General features: G+C 28.3%; 1 protein-coding gene across 1 annotated transcript in view; it reads left to right on the top strand.

Moving 5' to 3' along the window:
• LOC107450381 (uncharacterized) overlaps positions 1-22,937 on the top strand; it is a 33,604-nt gene extending 10,667 nt beyond the window's left edge. Inside the window, exons 3-6 of the mRNA XM_087159829.1 lie at positions 4,070-4,217; positions 5,666-7,504; positions 13,939-13,968; positions 21,661-22,937. Coding sequence (XP_087015955.1) covers positions 4,070-4,217; positions 5,666-7,504; positions 13,939-13,968; positions 21,661-21,740 — 2,097 coding nt within the window. The 3' untranslated portion in view covers positions 21,741-22,937. The remainder of the gene's footprint in view (positions 1-4,069; positions 4,218-5,665; positions 7,505-13,938; positions 13,969-21,660) is intronic.
• Positions 22,938-24,121: the final 1,184 nt, after the last annotated feature.

Below are 24,121 nucleotides of genomic sequence, written 5' to 3'. Positions count from 1 at the left end.
AATTTGTGTCCGATTGCCATTAGAATGTTAACTTGAAAGATAGATTTTCAGCCCTGAAGTTGTGTCCATTCATTAGAATATTCCTATAGTTGGGAGGATTTCTATGCCTAAATTAACAAGTTTCAGCTACTTCTGGGTAGTGATCTGCAAGAAACTGTGAAAAAAAAATCTTATAAGACAATCTCAAAAGTGTATAATTTGTAGCCATTCCTGGGACAACTTCAGCACATTTTTTAAAATTCTTGAAAGTTTAAAATCTTTTTGCCACCTTGGCCATTGTATTTTGCACAGATATTGACATGGAAATATCCCTCTCTAGTTGCCAGAATGATTAAGGAACTATAAAAAAAGTAAAATTGTTACTGGAATTCCTATTTTATTTCAGTAATAAATTTAGGAAGCATAACTTTTGTTTTAAAATTCCTCTAGCTATTGTTAACATTAGTGTCAAAGTAAAACAGAGAAGTAGAAGTGTATGAAAAATTTATCTTTGGCAGACATAATGTCTCTTTTATAAATAGTTATAAGTCTTTACGAGATTTGATACCATTAAACAAATATCTTTAAATGGTGCCTCTGTAGAATTCCTGCTTACAGGAAAGTCAAATTTTTCATATGAATACAGTGTTTTCATCATAGAAAAAAAAATGGGTGAGAATTTCTCACCCTTTCTTAAACACAGGGTGAGATTTCTAAAAAAAAACACAAAAACTCTTGAAAAAAAAATCATTTCTTTAATTATAATACATTTTTAACGTCTTCTACTTTTTAAAGCATTGAATATTTTTGATGCATCATCATAGAAGATTTCGCCTTTACAAGGTATTTGTCCATCTTGCATAAGTGCATAAAAAATTTGAACGTCTTACATGAAGAAACCTTATCTACGGTAAACGCGTGGTTGCAGAGAAATGTGTTCTGAAAGGGGTTCCATGGTTGTGTTCTGTTGCTCGAAAAGGTTCTGAACAATACTGGTAAATAGGGAAGCTAGATAATGGGGCAGATGTTGAAAATAATGAAAGATCCAGTATGAAAAGTGAAACGGATTTTATTCTAAATGGCGTAATTCGAAGCTTTTTCCTAAATGCGGGAGATTAGTGAATTCTGAAATTAATTTATAGAATGCTCGAATTTCTCGCGGTAATAATTATTTAATGCGAAAAATGAAAAAATTATGCGAGATTCTCACGTTCTCGCGGTGTAGTGAAAACACTGGAATATTCGTGACACAGACGGCCGGTGGCTGAGTGGCAGCCCGCGCCACGGGTCCTGGGTTCTCTCCTCGGACCGGGCAAGGTTGACTCAGCCTTTCATCCCTTCAGTGGGTCGAAAAATGAGTACCAAGCATGCTTGGGAACTAAACACTGGGGGTTTCGCGTTCGGCTGACCATCTAACCGGAACATCTGCAAGGCTGTGGCACAGTAGGCCTTGGCCCTTTATGGGCTGTCGCACTACTGAGTTTAGTTTAGTAGTTGTGACACATCCGTATGGACACCAGCAATTCCTAAAAATTATTTTGTTATCCATCTAAAAATTTATTTTTTAATGTGATTTTAATCAGTATTAATATTTTTCTAAATACCTATGCCATTAAATTAGAAAGAGTAAATTTCATTTAAAATTTAAAGAAGGATGCTTAAAAGTTAGGGAATTTAAAATGCTCACTTATGGCAATGTATTTTTTCTTTCCTTTGAGTACGTAGCTAGGAATAATTCGAAATATTAGATAATTATAACAATTTTCACCCTACCATTTCTATTCGATCAGAATATTGAAATTTTATTATTCATATTTAGTCGAATATTTTCTTATTTATTTAGCTATTTAACGTTTATTTATATTTAAAAATCTAATTAAAAATTTTTTTCAGTTTCTGAAGGAAAATAGTTCTTTTCGGTTAGTTGGACGCATTTGAATTCTCCAATTTTTTGTTATTTTATTTTAATTTTATTAATTTGTTGGATGATGCTATTTTGTTTAGTGTTCAAAAATAAATAGGAAAATAAAGTTAAATAGTTGGAATTTATTTCTCTAACATACCAGAAAGTAGTGTAAAATCATTTAAGTTTCATTAAATTTTCTCTAGGAGGATAAAACTGGCAATTAGTTTTCTTTGTTCATTCATAGGGCTTCATTCCTTCTTACTGAATTTGGATCAGACTCAGAAAAAACTGAAATTGATAAAAGCTTTTACTTTTAAAAGAAATTGAAAAAGAGTAATTCAGCAATTTTGTTGTGAAAAGCTGAAAAAAATTCACTTGAAAATAACCAATCTTTAATTAAATGAATGGCCGGTAATAATTATTTCATTTCTTATAAAAATTCCACTACAACATGGTGAAAGTTTCTTAGAGTTATTAAAATTGGAATTTTCAATTGGTTCAAAATTTATTTTCTTTAACAATTGCGTGTTTTATATTTTGTGTTATTGTAAACATACTTGCTGTATAATGATACTATTTAGTAGGTATTTTTATTTTTAAATTAAGCTTCAATATAAATTATATTTTTAATCTTAAAATACAAGTAAGATGTATGCTGGCATTATGTATAGGGCAAAATGAACAGTTAACAAGATTAAATTAAACAGTAACATAATGCAACTAAATATTACCAATTGTAATTAAAGGGTCAGTCAGTTAATGGTCAATCATCACTTTTTTTCTCAAAAATGTTTATATTTTTTATATTTTTTTTATGTTTTATATTTTTTTAATATATATGAATTGTAGTGACCATAATATGAATCTTGTCATATTTACCATGTTTTGAAAATGGTTGAAAAGAATTTTCTTTCATTATTTATATGAACATTTTTCTTAATTACATGAATTATAAATAAATATTTTATGATATTCTAAAAATTACTTTATTTGACGGTTGTTTCTCAATTTTTTTTGAAATTTATAAATGAATCTTGTAATATTTATCATATTTTGAAAATGGCTGAAAAGAATTTTCCTACATTATTTTTATTGTTTAAAATTTTTAATTTTTTAAGATTGGTCATATGTTAAAAGAAGTGGCCATGTTTTTTTTTTTTTTTTTTTTTAAATCACTGTTAAAACTTTAATTGGTCACAGGCCAATAGCTAATGCTCTGTAATTTGTTGTAGCTAATGTGCAAAATATAGCCTTTTTTTGTGTATAAACTCTACATATTTTACCTTTTGATTAAAGAAATTCTATTTTTTAAATAATGTAATATTTGACTTATTTTATTATAAACAAAATTTTGTTTGTTGAATGAAAAATAAGTATCTCTGATGATCTGATGTAATCTTTTGTATATCTAAAAATGAGGTCTGAAATTATGTTGATATTTTCTTGTAAAAGTCTGAGACATTGAATAGGGAGAACCAAACATATATTGTAACTATCAAGATTCTAGATTTTAGCCAATTTTTACTAAAATGATTGTATTAGGCTTGAAATATAGTCAGTGTCCAAAGGTATCAGATTCAGAATGGTCACTCGGTGGTTCATTTCCAAGAAGTTGTAATACAATGCTTTCTCTCATCGAAATTCCTTCAAATTGATGCAATACTTATTTATTTACACTTTTCATGTCAAATGAACTATTAATTATAGCTAGTAAATTTAATGATCATACGATAATATTTTATCCCAATGATACATTCTAAAACCTCTTTTTCTATTCTTAATTTGCATTATAGATAATATAGATATTTCATTAGCCCTCTGCAAGTTCAAAGTTAGAGTAAGCTTTATTGTTAAATCTTACACATTTTATTGGCTAAATGTTTAGATCCATCTAGTAGATATAGTACTATTTAAAAATTGATATATTGCCTACAATTCAGAAAATGAATGCGAGTAAAAAATGTGGAATATGTATGTTTAATTTTTATCAATAGCCTTTCTAAAACCATTTAGCATTCAAAGACTGAGTGTTCTCTTTATTTGGGAAAACAAATGTGGAATATCTGCCACGATTTTACGAACTTACCGTTAAAATTTTTCATCTTTTAAATTAGTTTGACGAATGTAAAATCTAGTGTGTAAAAAAAATCTTTCAATTATTAAAAATTTGATCCTTATTTATAGCTTATTTCAAGCGTTGATGAACAAACTGAAGGTCTAACTGATCAATTCAAAAGACAAGTGTTTCCTATGGTTCCATGGCCCAAACCTGTACAAGTACAGTCTTTTTTCAGTTCATTGCCTATGGAGGGTGATTCATTTAGTTCTAGAAGTATGTTATGTATATGTTATAAATAAAATAAGATTAATTTTTTTACTGATTGAAGTTATTACTGATACTACTAAATCTTTTGTAATTTAAATACAGTAAGAAAATACACTCAAAATTAAAACTTATTGCAGCCCTATCGCAATGTTTTTACTTGCATTAACCTTTCTATCCTTTTGTTAAGTATTTACATACCAGATTATTTGTTTTGGGAAATTTTGGGGGACAAAATTAAGATAGCATATAATTCAAAAAATAAATAAATTGTCTTTGCAGAATAAAAAAAAATCATAATTTCAGGGTGTCCTGCAATAGGAAAAAATGGGAATTATCAGACAATTTTACTGATTCAGAGAATTTCTCTAAGTTTTAAAACAACAGGCGATTACTGAATGGTACAATCAGTGAGGACGCTTCACTAAAGAAGTTTTCTCCTACATTTCTTAGGCCTGAAGTTTCCAATCTTTTTTTCATCTGTAATTCATCGTTTTCCTATGGTTTTTCAAATTCCGATATATTTAATACTTTATTATGACACGCAAATTTCGAATTCGAGCTACTTTTTTTAAACGTTTTCGTAAAGATTCCATCGTAATTTCATGTCTTTCTGATGTTTATTCTTAAATTATTTTCGGAAATTTTCAGCCCCTTATCCGTGGTTTTTCATTTTCCGATATTTTTTACACAATGTTTTTAAGATGTGCGAATTTTGAATTCAAGTAGTTATTTTTTGACGCTTTCGATACTTGACGGTTATATCATAATTTCACATTGTGATAGATATTTGGCAGTTACTTATATATTTTTTTCCTCTTTACACATAGTTTTCCAAATTGTGACATTTTAAATACTATGTTATTACAATGTATGAATTTCTAATTTTGAGTTATCACTTTTTGTCTTGTGTTTAACTCATAACGATTCCATCGTAATCTCACGTGTGGCAATTGTTCTTTCACAAGTTATTTACCATTTTCCAGCCTCTTTGGGATAGTTTTTTTAAATTCCAGTATTTTGGAATATTTTACATGAGAATTTTGTATTTGAGTTATCCCCTTTTGACGTTCAATTCATGATGTTTCTTTTATAACTTCATATCCTTGAATGCATCATTTTTCAGCTGTTATAATTTTTTGACTCTTTTTACATGTTTTTTACTACGTTATTATGACATGGGATTGAATTTGATTTGTCACTTTTTGACACGTTCGATTCCTCCTTAAACCCATCTCTTTTTCCCGATTTTTTTCCTTCTAAATCTGATATTCTTTATACAATATCATAACGACAAGCTTGTATTCCGAACTTAATTAATCACATTTGTTTCTCTCAGTTCGCAATGATGCTGTCGTAAATCTACGAATTAAGTTAAATTTTCCCTGCAAAACAATTTGATAAAAATGAAAGTATTAATTTATATTTTTTGGATACATAAAGTTTTTATTTTCCAGATGAGAAGCAACTTCAAGACATAAATGGAAATCCTTTTACTCGACCTTCTAGACCGTCTAGCCTTGCATCCTTTGTGTCAACTACTCTACTGGACTACAATAATTCTAGTTTGATCTCAGAACCTAAAAATCGAAAAAATAAACGTGCTAAAAATGCTGTGGACAACTCAGTCCGATCTGAAGACATAGCCGGCTATAGAGGTAAAGAAGATATAGATTCTTTATTGGAGTACATAAATTCATCAGACAAAAATAAAAAATCTACAGTCAAAAGCCCACAAAATCAATTGTTATCAAACAAAAATAGCATGTTTCATGATCATGACAAGAAAAAATCAATCAAAGATTTTAAAAATTGTCAGAAAAACTTAATAAATTCTGAAAAGAAGAAATTAACCCGATGTAATTCTTTAGAAAGTATCCCACACACTGAAAAAGATAAGCCATTGACCTATTCATACGAAGCGGGTGATACTCGAATGGAATCTCCACCGAAAGATGCCACTGTTGCTAAACAGTTAGATATCAACAGTAATGTAGAAAAACGTTTATCTTATTTAAATGAAAAAAGTAATAACGCTAGCAGTACTGAAGAAATATGTACTCAAAATTTGAATTACACCTTTCCAGAAGTTTCAAGTTTTGCTGCTGACTTCTACTCTACTGCTAATGTTTCTTCTCAGACGAATGAAGAGTCTGGTTTCCACGTAGTGAAGAAAAGACACAAACGGAAACAAAGTAAACGGTCTGATAGTTATAGGTGGAGGAATGGTCAGATACAACATAAAAATGGAATGATGATACCTCTTGCGGATAGTAAATGCGGGAAGCAGGATTCGCGTCGCAAGTCTACGAGTAGCGTGCCCCATTCTGAGCATACCTCTAACGATAATTCTGATGCAGATAGTGTTCACTCTCTTCCCGTTGTTAGTTCGAACCTTCCGACTCAGACAGGGACTCTTCCTCATACGACTCCATCGTCATCGTCATCCACACCTCAGGCGTCGTATGCAGATATAGCTAGAATGCCTATCACAAAGCTCAATTCACCTGTACCATGCATGATTTCTTATAGTGGACAAAACAAGCAGCAAGGTGGTGATATGGAAAAGATAGATTCAACTACCGTTCCTCATACAAGTCGTAAAGTTTCAGAATCCCATGAATCTTCCAAGTCACTTAACAAGGAATTATCTTGCGCAGCTGGGGAGGACAAGCGAAGCGGGCCTGAAAGTACAATACAAACTCATGTTAAATCAACTAGAGAAATAAACACTCAAACCGAGCCACAGGGTTCAGACACCGCTAGTTCACATGTTAAAAAAACTGACACAGGCCATGTCTGTAGTAATTGCCTTTTGCCACAAAGTGAATGTTCTTGTTTGAAACAGCCATCTAGTGTTCGACGGAAAACAAAAAGTGCTGACATTCCTCCGGTTATCATGGATAACATGCCTCCAGAAACTAATTCCTGTAATTTTACATTCGGATTTGGCATCGATGAAGTCCTTCGAATGACACCTTCAGAAAGTTTGCCTTGCCCTAAGAAAATCATTAATGAAGATTATGTTGATAAGTGTGATTTTAAAAATACTGAGACTGTAGATAAATCTATAGCTTTAAATGAAGTTTCAAATGCTAGTAGTGACTCTTATTCTAAATGCTCATTAACTCCAGATGCAACACAAACTATTCTAAGTCAAGATCTCCCTAAGGAAAAATCTAGTCAGCGAAAAAAAGTCACTTATGGTTCTTCTGGAAAAAGTTTAGTTTATTGTGAGACTGAAATTAATTCAGAGAAATTTAATTCTTCACAATTCTCAAATTTCATGGAAAGTGGTAAGTTGAAAGTATTTAACTCTATTTTTATTGCTTGTAATGAATATTTGGCTCTTCTACTGGATGTTCTTCCAAATATTTATATTTCATTTATCTGAATATGTCTGAAGTGAAAAATTATACTATTTTTAATGTAAATTTAAATATTTTTAATGAAGAATAATGTAAAGTTTTTATTTAAGGAAAAGGTCAGGTTTTTATTATGGTAAAGAAGGGCTCCGTTTACTAGCAGTTGCTGACTCAATGTTATAAAACTAATATACCTATATGGTTATATTACGTTATGCGGCTTTTCATATTTACATCAAAAATAAACATCAGACTAAATTAAATACCTGTGTGAATATATATTTATATAATTATTTATGATGTAGAAATAAAACACAGTTTATATTTTGAAATATTTAAATTATTTTAAGTTGTAGGTAAAAAAAATTTCAAAATTAAATTTTTTATTTTTTATTTTCTTGTAGAATAACAAAGAAAGCAGAAACTAACAAAATATTATTTTGAAAATTATCTAAAAATTGTAAATTCTAAAACAGCAAAAAATTATGTTTTATGATGAACAATTACACTGTCAGTACATGAATGCAAAGCACAACACAACTTGTAAATTTAAAATGTATTGTTGTATTAATTAATTTTAGCTAATGAAATTACTTTCTTTCTTGGTATGTGTTAAATTCCAACACTTTTGAAATTACATTTTTAAGAATCTTTTGATTCTTGAGATTGAAAGTACAGATTAAAGTAAACATTTAAGTACTTTTTTCACATATGTTTATAGTATCTTTGACATTATCAGATTTTCGATAAAGAAATTTTGTGAAAAAAAATTTCCATGAGTACAGAGATTTTTGTAAAAATTTTATTTAGCTTAACATATCGATTTTGATATAGGATTAAAAATGAATATTTTAATATGTATAAAAATATATAGATTAAATATTTATTTATTGATGAATGACTACATTTATAAATACAATCTGTAACATTTATTTTGTCATTTTAAAAATCAGGAGAAAAAAAGAAAAGAAATCACCATTTTAAATTAAAATTATGATTTGGTAATTGAAACTTTGTTTTAATATTTAAAGTATTCTTTAAATTTTCTATTTCATCTAGTCTTTAAATTTCAATCATGCATTTGTTCAGGGATGAGATTCTTCCGCGGATTCGCGGATTTCCGCTTTTTCTCTGATTTTTCCATTTTTCCCGCTAATTTCCGCCGAAATTTTTTTTGCACATGTTAAAATATTTTATGAGGAATTTAATTTTCCACGGAGCGAAATTATTGAAGTCCTCATTCCTCCCTCTGAAGTTTCTCTAAAAATCATTTCCTTGGCATAAAACTGGTTGACCTTTATACAGGGATGAGATTTTTTTCGGTATTTTCTCTCGAATTTCAGCCTTTTTATCAAAAACTCAGATTCTCTAAAAGTTTCGTTTTTTTTATTTATTTATTTATAAATATCCTGTTTTTTAAAAAAAATTCAGTTGTTGAAGTCAAATTATTTTATTTATTTACGATTTTCAAAGAAAAACAGAAAATTCAAACTACGTCCTAGCTGCTAATCCTTCCGCATGTTTACTTATATTAGCTATTTTCTCCGATTTCACGCACAGAAAATAAGATTTTTCGTATTTTTTATCCGTCGGCCGGATAGCTCGTATTTTCGTAATTTAGACGTCGCTGCTTCTTGTATTCTGGAAACAAAAAAAGCGAAAAAAAATAGGGGTGGATTTGTGGTGAAAATATTTATTTGCTCATTCAATTAATCTTGTAAATTTTTATTTATTGTGTAAACAAAAAACAATTCAAACAATCCTTTTAGAAATCCCAAGTCCCGACTCTGCAAATATCTCGATTTTTATTCACGCGATTTTAATATCAATCATCGATTTTCGTATTTACCTGATTTAAAAGTTGCGCATTGCAATTCTTATTTACGCTTTTTAAATATCGTACATTATGACTCGTATTTACGAGATTTAAAAATCTAATATCGTGTTTTGTATTTTTGCATTTTTAAAATATCGATTTTATTATCAAACATCGATTTTCGTATTTACCTGATTTAAAAGTTGAACGTTGCGATTCTTATTCAGGCCATTTAAATATTGAACATTGCGATTCTTATTTACGATATTCAAGAGACCAATTTCGCGATTTGTATTTACGAGCTTTTAAAACCCTATGTAGCTACCCGAGCTTGAAATCCAATGTCGTGATTCGTTTTTGCGGTTGTAATATCGCGCGATTTTAAAATTGTGCAACTTGATCTAAAAATTACGCATCATGATTTGTATTATCGCATTTTTTAAATTCGATGTAGAGTTTTATATGCACGTGATTTAAAAGCCTCATATCGGGATTTATAATCACATGGATTACAAGTTTAAACAAAAATTAGACAAAAAAAGTGTGGTTTATATATATATATATATATATATATATATATATATATATATATATATATATATATATATATATATATATATTCTTGGATTTCCTCTTTTTTACTTTCTGACTACTCTCATCCCTGATTTGTTTCAAAATAGTTGCTATGCAGTCAAGGCTATGTATTATAATGAAAAATTGTTTTAGGTAGTTAGAGCTTCTAAAATATTTTTATAATATAGTTTTAATATTTAATTTTGATTAAACATTTATAAAGTTTTTTTAACAAAATCAAAGTTTTTGCAGTGTATTTGAATAAAAATAAGAAAAAATTGATTTAAATAAAAGAAATTTGATTTAAATAAAAAAAATCCGATTTAAATAAAAAAAAATCTGATTTATTTGATTTATTATTTTTTTTTTTGAAAAATCAAAAAAAAAAATCACGAACCCTGGTTTATAATGAAAACATGAATGAAACAATTAGTTAAACTCAAGTTGGACAAAAAATTTTTTTTAAAAATCCGATTTCAATCAAAAAAATCTGATTTCAATAAAAAAAAAATCAGGAACCCTGCTTTCTAGACAAAAACAATTAAAATTATTTTCAGTTCAAGTTTAGTATATATTCTAGTGAAAGACAAGACTAAAAAATCTTCACCATCAGGTGTAATGCATCCATTGGTATAAAACCATCTGAAAGAAGTCACAGAATATGGGAAATTATGCAAAAATTAACATTAAGGGTTCTAAAACAGAACTGAACATCAAAAGTTTTGGAAACAGAAATATAAATAAAAATTTTCATACTGTGCATCCGCGGTTACTCTAACTAAAATTGTCTTTAGGTTAAAGTTAGTTAATTCTGGGTCAAAGTGGCACGTAGTTACGTGCATGGTGAAATTAATTGGACAATTACAGTAATTTTTTAAAAAAAATCTGTGCATTCAGAATTACTCAAAACCGTCACAAAATATTTTATTATTCCCTTATGAGAGCTAATTATCAAGTAATTTTCAATAAAAAAAACACCTACTTTCGTCTTCATCTGAAACTGGAAGTCACACGATTATTTACAAACTGACGTCACCAGTGCCTATTTGATGCCTGTTTTCAATCGCTGTACATTGAAAATCGTTACGTTCTAGTTTTCGTTTGAATTTTCGGAACAAAATATAACTGTTTTTGCTTGTAAATAAATGTGTCAGAATTTTTTTTTAATTATACCAGTGTTCTCCCTTAGTGTTTTGAGAAATGCGCCCCCCTATGCCTGCTGTTTGATCTATGAATGCTTTGATCTTTTTATAAAAATAAGCTGCCAGCCATTTAAAAACACTGCCTTTTTATTGACATTCCATTTTGAAAAAAAAAAAAATAATAATTCACTGTTTAAATAATTATGCTCTGGAAAAATTATCTGTGTTTAAAAGTTTAATTCTGATTAATATTAGAAATATTTTCTTTGTTAGGATTATTCTAAACTGGTTAAATTTTTATAAGAATTCCTTTTCCAGATTAGGGGGAATATTAATAAATGTTTTAATGATTTTAAATTTTAAAGTTTTTTTAAATAAATACCTTTTTTTTAAAAAAATAAGTGCACCATTTGAATGTTTTCAATTTAAATTATAGAAAAAAGCCTTCAAGCTGTAAGTTGTTTATTAATTAATTTTTTCTTAGTTTACTTTATTGAAAAAAATATAAACTGTATGCACAGAGATTGTCAAAATAATTATCAAAATAAGAGATTTTTCTCTTATTTTGATAATCAGAAAGAATTGTTTTTAAATAGGTGCATAAAGTATTATAGGAGAGTAGAAACGAATATTCAGCACTTTTACTGAATATTGAGTGTTTTAAATTCTAAAACTTGTTAATTTATGTTCTGAAAGACAAATGGAAAAGTAAAAGTTGGAGAATTGAAACTGGATTACTTTATAACCATAAGTTTTGTACTGCTGATTTTTTAAAAATTATATTCAAGCAAGTCAATTTCTTCATTTTTTCAACACTTTTTAAAATTTTTTTTAAAGAAAATTGTTAATGTTGAACTGTTAACGTTAAGTGTTAAACTTAATGTTAAAGTTGAAATTTCGAAACTAAGAAAACTTTTTTTTTTAAACTTTTCAGCATTAATTTTCAACACAGTATTTTTTAAACAGTTTTCCTAATGAGCATTATTCTTTAATGGTAACTTTTTTCTAAAAATATGGCATCGTGAAAAAGCCGAATTGAGGTTTTAAATGTTCAAATTTTTTGTTTAAATATTAAGAATGATTTTTATTTCGGTTTCTATCTAGCTTTTTATTTTTTAAAAACTTTTGTTTTTATAAAATTTTTATTATGACAAAACAATTAAGGGGGTTTCTACTAGACTTTATTAAATGGGGTGATAGAAAAACGGAGATGCTTAGCTTTAAAAATTTCTTTCAAAAATTAAGATCAATTTTTATTTTTTATGTTTTGCTTTTGTATATGATCTTTATACTATGGATGTTATGATAGCACTGCATTTTTAAAAGCGTTTCTGATATCATTAAATTTTAATGGTACTTACTGAAATTTTATTAATAGTTGATGAATTATATGCTATTAGTAGTAGTTGATCTTTTATAGCTCTGAATATTTGTAGTTCTGTAAAAAAGATGCAAGAGTGAGTTATACCTGATATTACCTATTCATATGTTTGTTTATTAATACAAAATACAGTAGGGAACCGATTATCCGGAACGATCGGGACCATCGCTATTCCGGATAACTGATTTTTCCGGTTTTTTGAATCGCTACTAAAAGCCGTTTTTTTATTGTTAAATCCAACTAAAAAAAATTTTTTTTTTGGAAATAATCTTAAAAAGAGGAAAAAACGATGAAGCAATACACTAATGATTATTTCCAAAATGATGGTAAGGTGAACATCTTTCAAAAAAGAGAGAAAAATCCTAAAATCTTGTGAGGAAAAAAAAATAAATTAATAATGGCGGGAAAATTTATCGAATTTCGTTCCGGTTTTTTGGTTTTCCGGTTTTCTGATTTCCGGATAACGGGTTCTGTACTGTAATTTAATTTTTTTTTAATTTAACCATTTTAATTTTAAAGAATATTTTAGATTTTTTTTTGATTTCATTTTGTGTCTTAAAATTCCAGTTTTAAGTGAAAGAAATGTTGAATTATTTTTTTCTTATAGAATAGTTTTATATTTTAAAAATGTAAAAAATTAAAGTTATTATTTTTTTATTTTATTTATTCCAACTTGTACTTGAATTTAATGCAGGAAATTGTTTTCAACTTAACAGTAAGAGTCCTTTTTAAAATTTTGCGATCTTAGTAAACATTTCAATTCATTCTCCTAATAAAAAAATCAGAAAAGCTAATACTGATTTTTTTGATAATGTTGAAATACATTCAATGTTATAAAGCCCAAAATTACAATCAACATTATAAAAAATAGCAACAAATAAATTTTATTAAAATTTTGTTTTTAAGTTGAAAAAAAAAACAAACAAATTGATATATTTTAAGTTCCATTCTTTTCTGCTTTGTGCTTGTATTGAGTAAATTTTATGAATTTAAATTACATTTGGATGAATAGTAGAGTTCTGAAATCGTTAAAAATCTAAAACTTGTTTCTTTGATTTTTTTTACATTAATTTTTATTTAATTTTTAATCTTCTAAAGCCTTAGATATCCTCTATTTTCAGAAACTTTTTAAACAACAAAATTAAGAAGTTGTAGGCTATATTTTTTGTTTTGCATATTGAAATATTTTATGCTGTAATAGTGGCATTTGTATTTATTTGTTGGTGGTTAATATCGCATGAATTAAATTATATATTTATTCTAATTCTAAATTCTGTTTTAACATTTTTCACTCCTAGAGTAATTATTTCCTCGAAATTGTAAATTCTGTTAACACTTTTCTCTCTTAGAATAGTTACTTACTAATATATTTAAATATATTTTGAAGCTACGTAGTTAATATATATTTAAATCATTGCCAGTTTATTTCTGATTCCAATTTTTTCTTTTATAGAGTATCAGGCTGTAAAAGAAGAGCTAAAAGGTAATTTTTTTTTTATCATTTTTTAAATTTTGTTACACTTATTGCTTAACGTAAGTTTAAGTTAGAAATTAGTATTTTAAAATATTTTCCAATTTTATTCTCATCCAAATAACCAATGATACTTGGTGGTTTATGATCTGCTAAAAATATAACAGAACTTAAAAAAAAAAGAAAAAATAAATAAGTAAAAAAAGAGAAAGGGAGGGGGAGTAAGTTTTAGGCACAATTTCTCCGTTTATTATTGCTATATTTGTAGACTTATAGCAAGTATTCAAATAACCCATTTACTGTTACTCCAATTTTGAATAACTTTCATTAGTTAAAAATTTAAAAAAAATTAATAACTGTTTTATGGACATAACACTACGTTGTGTCCGTATTCCACACACATATATATACAGTTATCAGTGTGCATAACATATTGTGTTGCGTCCTTAACAGTTTTTTATTTAAAATATGTCACGTTCGTATTCCACCCAAACACATATATACAGACTTAGATAAAATGAAAAACTCTACAAACTCAAAATCTCAAACTTTCTGCACACATATATTAACACTTGTAACTTGTTTCCACCCTTTCAACACCACCTCATTTTGGCAAAATTCTCTTCAAAATCATGGATATTTAAAAAAAATATTTAATTTCGATTCAAGTCTATTGATTCATACCACAGGGAAGAGTTAGGTAAAAAAAAAGCTGAAAATAAAAATACAAAATAATTATGTGCAAAACCCTTTTTTTTATATAATTGAAAAAATACCTGAAATTTAAGCAAGAAAAATTGTATGTAGGAAATATTTATCTGAATGTAATCAATGAGCAAGGAATGTAATCAACGTTTTAATAAAAATATCCATGTTAGATTTTATTTATGTAAACAGTGTGAATATAAATTTTTTTCCCGGAGTTTTAAACCCCGCATATGCAATTTTAGATATTTAATTTTAAAATCTCGTTAATACGAATCTCAATATTCAATTTTGAAATTATGTTATATACGAATCTCCAAGTTTGATTTTAGAAGCGTGTGAATACGAATTCCAATGTATAATTTTTAAGTCACTTGAACACGAATCACTAATGTACGTAGCTTTAAAATAGCTTGAATATGAAACTCAATATTTGATATAAAATCGTAAAAATACGATTCGCGATCTTAAATCGCATTTGTAGAAAAAGTGTTTGAACAAATCTTATTTTTTTCTCGGGAATTCCTAAAAGGCAGAGTTACTTTGAAGAGGTGGATTATTTTTTTCTTTTTGGCGAATGGCGTTAATGTATATTATACGGGTCTGCACATAAATCCACAATATGTTATCTGCATACTCAAAATGTTATGTTATATCCTTAAGAACTAGTTTTTAATTTAAATCTTTTTTTTCAAATTTCTAAATATTAGAGTGGATGTAAATGATATCTAGACTTATTTTCACAAAAATGATTAGAACTGCTTAGATTTTTTTTAAAAACTGAGTTATAAGCTTACAAAGTCTGCAAATACGACACTTGTTAATGGTGAAATCATTCTATAGCATGAGTGTGTTGAAGATGAACTATCATGGATAAAATATAGTAAAGGTAGTCTGAATGAGGCACAAATTTTAAGAATTTTCTACATTTGGAAGAATCTAATAAATCTTAAGTTCAAAAATGTTGATGGTTTAGATGGTAGCTTCTTGTGTCGGGGAAGATGCTGGTTTGATGTCTATACGAAAAACACACTTACTCCAATTTGTTCCTTTAATTTGTACATATAAAAGAGTATGTGGTAGATACCTGGGGTGAAAAAATAAATAAATAAATATAAATAAAAATCCTAAAGCCTAATATTTCCTCTGAAACACAGTTTTTTGTTTTGAAATTCCTCCCAAATTTTAGTACATGTTGCTTTTTGTTCAAATAACTTTTTTTCAAAATATTTTTAGAAATGTAAGTTTGTTTATCATTAAAATTTTTTGATAAGTTTTTTTCCTTAACAAAGAAGAAAAAAAAATTCATTCGATTTTACAGAATTCTCCAATAAACTAGTATATGTGTTAAAAAAATTTGGAAATCAAAATATATTGAAATAGTCATTTATAAAATTAAATTTAATGTCGCACTCTTAAATTTAAGAAGGAATTCATATTAATAAATAAATAAATTGGCATGTTAAGTTATTTGTTTTATTTAACATAACAGAAAATATTCTTTTTTAGACAGTGAGTTGATGTGGCATGAAGAATTTAACAAAATGTGAAAATAAACTTTATAATTGTATATTTTAGTATTTAAATGACACACTTTTTCATCCTTCTTAAGCTTTATTTGTACTTATTTTGCCTTATTTACTATTTTTGAAATTTTTTACAAGGCAAAATTTTGATACACAAATTTTTTGTAATAAAGTTTTATTTTCTAATTTGACTATAAATTTCACCCCACCATCACTCGCGCGATCAGACACGTTCTGCATCATTGTGAACCACCTGCTAGAGCTAGTTAGTCTGGCCTCAATAACTCCAGGCTTTGCAGTTCCTTCACCTCCCTTGGCACTAACCATTTTCACTCTCGCTGGTTACATTGATTCTTTCTTATTCTCCTTTAAAAATATTCTCTCCTCATGACTTTAATAGTGGATGCCAAAGATAGTATGAAAAATCAATTAAAGAAAAATTGAAAAAAGTAGAAAATTATTTGCTGCTGATGATCTCAGCCTAACTAACAACGAAAGTAAGCTTTTCGAAAATTCCATTTGAAACTAAGTAAAACTTAAATTAAAGATCATATTTGAAAACCTTGGCTAGGGTACATATTAGTCGCCTGATCTATCCATAGGGTAAAATACGTCCCAATAAAGTTTCAGTTTATTTACTTTTATTCTAACAAATTTTTTTTAGCTGATATGTAAAACACTATTTGTTGTGTATTGTGTTCGGAGCTCGAATTCCAGCTGGGACGATTGAATTTTATCTCTAATTTTCTTTACTAGAAAAAGTTGATAACTATTTAATGTTTTATTCAATTTATAAATAATTAATTTTTAATTTTAAATGTTAAATGTTAATTTTAATGTTTACATTTTTATAAGCAAAGGAAAATATATATATATTTAATAATTTTTATTTTATAATTAAAGTGGATAATTATAATTTTTGTAATTTAAAATTTAAATTAAAATTTTGTAGTTTTTTTAAAATTTCGAAATATAAACATGTTTTAATAAAGTTATTAAAAAAAACTTGAAATGTAAGATATGAATTATAATTTTCTCATTTTATTTAAAATACAGTAGAACTCCAATTAGACGAACTCCAACTATCCGAATTGCCGATTATCCAAATCACTTTCAGAATTCCTATGGAAATGTAGTAAATAGATAAGTTTCTCTTTTTTTTATATGAATAAAATAAAATGTTAGTAAAGCCAAGGAAAGATTTATGCAGAGAAAGTTTACAGGATTGGTCAAAGATAAATAAAAAGAATAACAAAGGAGGGGGAATCCAGTGACAAAAGAGCACATGGGAGACCGTATGAATAAGGATGTTAGTTATGGAATGTTTGTTGACAAAGAAATGTGAACGCTAGACCCCCTGGTCAGCTTGCTTGTGCCAATTGGCGCTTGTCAGGCGCTTTACCGAAGACAACTTTTAAGGAAGCTTTTAGTAGAGGGAAAGGATGAAGGTGTGTTGGATAACCACAAAAAGATAAATTTGAAAGATTGCTTGTACATGGTTGCGGAAGCTTGGAATTTGGTTAAAGATGTCTCATTAAGACATGCATGGAACAAGTTAAAAGGCGTATCAACTAAAGAAGAGAAGGAAAAAGAGAAAAGGGTAAAAGAAGTTAAAAAAAAAAAAAACGGGAAGAGACAGAAGATGAGGATGCCGTATCTCTTGAGGAATTCAGAAACATACTTTTGAAAATTCCCGGATGTTCAGATGTCAGTGCTGAAGATATAGGAGAGTTGATGATGTGTGATTCATCAGACTGTGGATTTCAAATTTTAAATGATGATGAACTAATTGAAAGTGTGATGGAGGAAAGCGTTGATGAAGAAGATGACCCTAATGCTGAAATTGAAGAAGACACTGGGCCGTCAGCAAGTGAAGCATTTGCTGGCCTTGAAACTGCATTGAAGTGGATGGAGCACCAACCCGAGTGTGACCATATGCAACTTCTCACTGTCAAACGGATGCGCGACTTAGCTGCCCGAAAACGGATGAAGACAGTTAAACAGCTTACTTTAACTGAGATGTTTAGCATGTAATAACTTTCATTTACTGCAAGGTATGTAAACATAATTCATAAAAAGATCTCTTTCCTTAAAAACAGTTCTTTTCCCTCATTTCTACTGTACATACAGTAATTATTTAAAATAAGCATTTTTAAAAAAAAAATCCAATTATCCAAATGGGGTCCGGTCCCAATTGATTCGGATAGTTGGAGTTCTACTGTAATTGGTATTCAATTTTGTCGTATCTTTTGTCATAGTAGAATCTGTATTCATATTAAGTTTTAAAAAAAAATTAATTTAAAATGAGAACTAATTTATTAATTTAATAAAACATATTAAATAGTTATCAATGTCTGTTTTCTAGCAAGGAAAATTAAAGACAAAATTTAACCGTCCCTGCTGGGATTCAAACGCTGAATCTCTCTGGTAGAGACAGTGGACAGTCTAACTGTCATATCACGAATTCAGAGCTGAGAAGTTTTTGTTGGGTAGGTAAAAAGTAAATGAACTGAAACTCACATCTGGTATCTAATTTGTATCTTATCAGAGGTTTTCAAAAATGCTCTTCAATTGAAACTACTTTGTTTTAACCCTTTCCACTCAAAAGGTGATTGTTAGTCACCACTGTTCCCTGTAAATTACCCACCACTCTTATTGTGAAATTTTTTCATCCTAATGTTTAGTTACCACTTCATTCAGTGATCTCCAGGTATTATGAAGTAAGTTTGTAAGAAGTCTTTCAAAATGTTAAGTGGTTGTGTCCATTTTTTTTAACTGTTGAAAGGACTTCGAGTGCAAAGGGTTAATAGGAATTTTCGAGATGCCTTGTAAGTGTAGAAATTATTTACTAAATTTGATTTGATGGGGTTTTGATTTTAACTGTGAAACTTTAAAATAACTACCATTTGGAACTACAACATATCGCAGGCTAAGAACAAAATTAAGACACCCATGTAAACGTTTCAGTTAGAATGGTCAAATGTGCTTTATTTCCAAGTTATTATATTCAGTAGGGTTATCTGTTTAAAAATTTTGTTACTTATTTTGAATCTTGGTGAGAATGAATTATCAAGTTCTCCAAGCTGAACATCTCTTCCTCTAAAGGCCTGGTTTCTTAGGACAGGTCAGTGTTACGAAACGTCAGCTTGAAGTGAGCGTAATGGGTCAATTTGTGAGTTAGACAGCATACGTCATCGAACGCTGAGCTTGAATGACGACTGACGTCCGAATTAACTGCAGTTGGATTACAATGTAACGTTAACGACAGAAGCAATGGCGGACAACATCCAACAGAGCATTGAAATCAGCCAAGATTTTGATTTTAACATTAAACATAGCTTCTTCTTCCTCTTCATTTAGCTGAGATATAATGTCTTTTTTTCTTGGACAAAGTCATTATTTGTTTTCTAAAGCACTTGGTGACAATAACAAAATCAATACAAATTCAAAATAAATATTTTTTTACGTTATTTATGAATGCGCAATGTGAGATAATGTCCGCGTTGGGCCGACTGCTGACGCTGAGCTAACAAAACAGTATTTTGTTGGCGTCAGTGATATGTCAACTTCCCGCTGACGTCCAAGTAAGGTGCTTGTCTTAAGAAACCAGGCCTTAACTGTTTTTCTTTAATTGATTTGTAATTTTTTGGTTATAAGTTAAGGGCTGTTATATAAGCACTTAATGAAAAAGCAACGGTTTGTGATATGCTAATTTTTACTGACGAGAGGATGCAATGCTTACATAAAACACTACCAATTCCACATTGTTTATATATATATAATGATAGCAGCAGTGGTCGAATGTTCAGGTAGACACGCAAACAGTTGGAAGGAAAATAATATTTATTTAAGTCATTTTAAAGAGATGGCAGAGCTTAACTTCTACTATTTAAATCATTTCAAGCAATCTGTGTGCTTTAGTTTTTATCCTAGGGAAAGTAGGATAAGTTTTTTCCTCTATCTTATTAGGTCTCAGAGAAAAAGGGAAGCATTAATAATTATAATTGGTCTATTAAGTAGGTCTAGGGAAATTTAGCATTTTCATACTTAGTTGCAGGGAAAAATGTCTAATTGTTAATAAATGCATTCTTGAACTAAAAATAGATTAAAAGACACAATGTGAATTTTAAAATGTGTGAAAGAGCGTTTCGTTTTGAATAATAAATTAAGACAAAAGATTTTCAGAAAAGGAATAACATAAAAAGATTAGCTGAAGCTATTATATGTATGCATATTACCTGCAAAGAATGAAAGGCCGGCATTCTATAGAATGCTGAATGTTTTTAGGCAAGGTATGAAATATGAGAAGTATTACATACTTTCCCTAGGCATTGTATATAATACCTAGGCATTCTATATAATTACAAATGCTATTTAGGCAAAGTATGAAAAAACGTCCTGGTGAGATTCTGTAAATGATGTGCATTTAAAAAAAAATTTTATTCAAAATGTGTAAAGAAAAATTAAAGATAAAAAATGACAATGATAATTTATGCCTTTCTTATTAAAGGAAACAAAAGTTTCATATAAAAAATAAGAAATTGACCTACTTGTTGCAACACGACAGGCTTTAATGACATTTTGAATTACATTTCAATACATAATGAAACGAATCTGAGATGTAATTTATACTTTGCCGGTTTCTCATTTGGCATTCTATAGAATGCATAGGAAATGTGTGAAATATAAATCGTTTCATACATGGCCAGCTAGTTTAAGGCATTATATACAATGCCTTGCCATTCTATAGAATGCCGGATTTTAAACTTTGCCGGTAACATAAATATATATGAGGAATATTGTAATTTACTTTTGTTTGCTGAGAAAAAGAGAAATTGGGAGTCTAAAAATGCCTAAAACATATTTGTGTAATAATTAATCAACCCCTATGTCCAATTTAATATTGCAATTTACAAAAGTAATTGATCCGTTTTGCTAGTTTATCTGTGATGCATCTGTGTAGCGTTTTTAAAAAGTGCTTAAAGGTGCTTATTTTCGATTTTTGTTTTTTAAAAGCCCTTAAAGGTGCTTTTTTCATTGGGTGTTTTTAAAAAGTTCTTAATTTTCCCTTTTTCAAAATGAGATTTTTCCTTTACCATGTTGATTTTCGCTACGAATTATGCAAAAAGTTACAGTTCACATAGTTCTATTCAATGTTTTGACAATTCTACTCCAATCTATTTTGGCGTATTGTCAGCCTGTAGCTTATGAAAACGCCATTCGTTTGACATGTTTCATGATTTTTGACAATTGTCAAAAACAATGCCAAAAGTTTTTTTTTTTGACATGACTGTTAAAACAAGATAAAACCGTTGTCAAAAACTTTCCAACCATGCCTAATTATGATATTTTTTAAAAGTGCTTAAAAGGTGCTTAATTTTTGTTGAATAATTTGGCTACGCACTTTGATTTAGTAAGAAATAATAGACATAACTTATGGAGTTTATATGTAAATAATTTTGTTCTTCTCCAGCTTTCTCAGATGGTAAAAGCAACAAGAGGGTAGTATACTATAAATGCAGTGAAGATACAGTTCCTTCTAAGCCACACTGATCAGGAAAGATATTGCATCTGGGTCCAAATAGAGATGTGACACATGTTGGGTAACTTGAATGAAGATACTCAAAACCTGCCATTGGTGAATGTGTTCCAGGAAACTTGCTTGGCTAATCATATTCAACAAAAAAAAACCCTCATGACATTATTTCTAAATACTTTTTCGAAGGAAAAAAAAATATATTGCTGTCTTTGGGTTGAAATTATCAGTATATGCCTTTCTTGGCTCTAGTGCTGTGATTTTTTGACTATAAATGGATAGTTGAATTCTAGCTTATAAAAAAAAATATTCTTTTTTTATAAATAAAGATGTATGCAAAACTGCTTATCAGATACACTTGTTTAAGAAGCAAAGAAAAAAAAAATCCTTTTTCAAGTGAAGTGTTGCCTGGACAATGAGGAAGTCCACCTTGCTATTTATTTAAATGGTATGTTGTGCTTTGTAGTGTGGGGATCCCAGAATCTGCAACTCACTAAAGTTCTTTTACTGTATACATATAGTTATTGTCAGTTAATTTTATGTCCTTCTGAAATTTGGTTGTTATGCATAAATTTTCATATGAATATAAATTTGTTACAAATTTTAGGAGTTTTCTATTCGTCAAATGCTGTTCATGGATTTTACTAGACCTTTTAATCAATTACAATTGTTTTTTAATGTCAGTTTTATGATTTAATTTGAAATTTTCATTTCCTATTGTATCAAAAAGAAGAAAAAAATCGCATGCAGACTAGTATAATCTTGTATTTGATGAAAGTTAGTATTTTATTACAAAAATTCGTTCAGGTTTGGATGTATTTTTAAAGAAAGTAACAAATTTAATAAAAAATTATTTTAAATTTATAAATAAACTCCATGTCAGTATTGTTTAAATTTTTTTTTCAATTTATATTCTATCATTTTAAATTGAAATTTAGCATAGTGTATGAGAAAAAAAAATTGGAACTTAATATTGATTTTTTGTTGTCACAAATCAATAACTAAAATTTATTGCATTCCAAAGGATTTTTTTATTTACCGAACTTTTTTTTCCTAAATGTGTAACAGCATTCTTTTCAGTTGAATTTTTTTTCTTCTATTTGCTTTTAATTTAATTACTTATGAAAACAATTTTGAAGAAAAGAACTGTGTGCAATTGGTTGTGATTATTTACAATTATTAGTAAAATGTGTTTTCACTATTATCAAAAAAAATTTCCTGCATTTGTTCTCCCCTCATATTTCCTGTAATTGTGACTTGTGCTTTGCTTATTTTAATTTATTTTAACTCTTGTTTTTTGTTATGACATTCATAAGTTTTAATTATAATCTAATTATTTTTTCTATTTGGAAAGTAACATTAACTTAAAGACATAGTGACTTAAAATTGCAAGATAGTTGGTTTTCATTCTGCTTATGGTAAAATTTATGTCCCTTGTAGCAATATTTAGCAATGACTTCTGGAAATTTCAGTGTTTTGGCATGAGTAATTTTGAGTTACGATGCATAAAAGCACATAACACAATGCTATTAAAAATTAATTTGACTTTGCTTTTTTTCCAATCACTATTTTCAGTATTATTTTTAAGCATATTAAATTACTTTAATATCTAATACTTTATCGATGAATGGTTAATTAGTTTGGTATATTTTAATATGCTGTCACAAAATTGACTATGCTTAGCTACCAGATAAAATACCAGATTTAAAGTTATTCCGAAGTAATATTGTGTATTAAGCAATTTTTTAAGATTTTCTATACTGAAATTAATGAAAATTTGAATTTTTTATGCATCTCAAAACATCTTGAAAAATTGCAAAAAAAAAAAAGATCACAATAAACAATTTTATTTACACTAGGCATTGAATAGTAAAACTTACTCTGACCAAGCTGTCCAAAGTAAAACTGAAGGTTATCCTGAAATTTTAATTGCCATTACAATGGCCCCAAAATACTAAATGGTTTTTCTAGTTTTACATACCTGCCCAATCTGACTGTCTTGAAAAGAAGTTCTGACCGATTTTCAGTTTAATTACTTACTTTTCTCTCTCTCTCTTTAACAGTTATGAATATGTTCAAAAGGTAAAATTGGTACAAAATTGTTTTACCATTAGAAATTATCTAGAAATATTCCTGAAAGATATCAGTTATTAATAAAATGTATTTGAATTTCAAATCACAATTGCGATAATTATTATGCTAAAGGGGGTAGCTAACAAAGGAATAAATTCTCTGAATTTAGAAGTTAATACTCTACTGTTACAATATTAAAGATTTAAAATTGTCATATTTTGAGGATTAAATAGCGAAATGTAAGCTTCAGTAAAATACTGTTAGTGAACTTAGTAGTATATACATAATTCACTATACCTTAAAAGTTAGTTTACTAGTATATATA

Source organism: Parasteatoda tepidariorum, chromosome 1 (assembly GCF_982258835.1).
Source record: "Parasteatoda tepidariorum strain Cologne lab strain chromosome 1, Ptep-v5.0, whole genome shotgun sequence".
NCBI lineage: Eukaryota > Metazoa > Arthropoda > Arachnida > Araneae > Theridiidae > Parasteatoda > Parasteatoda tepidariorum.
Note: the sequence above shows the minus strand (reverse complement) of the source record. Positions and strands in the feature narration are given on the sequence as shown.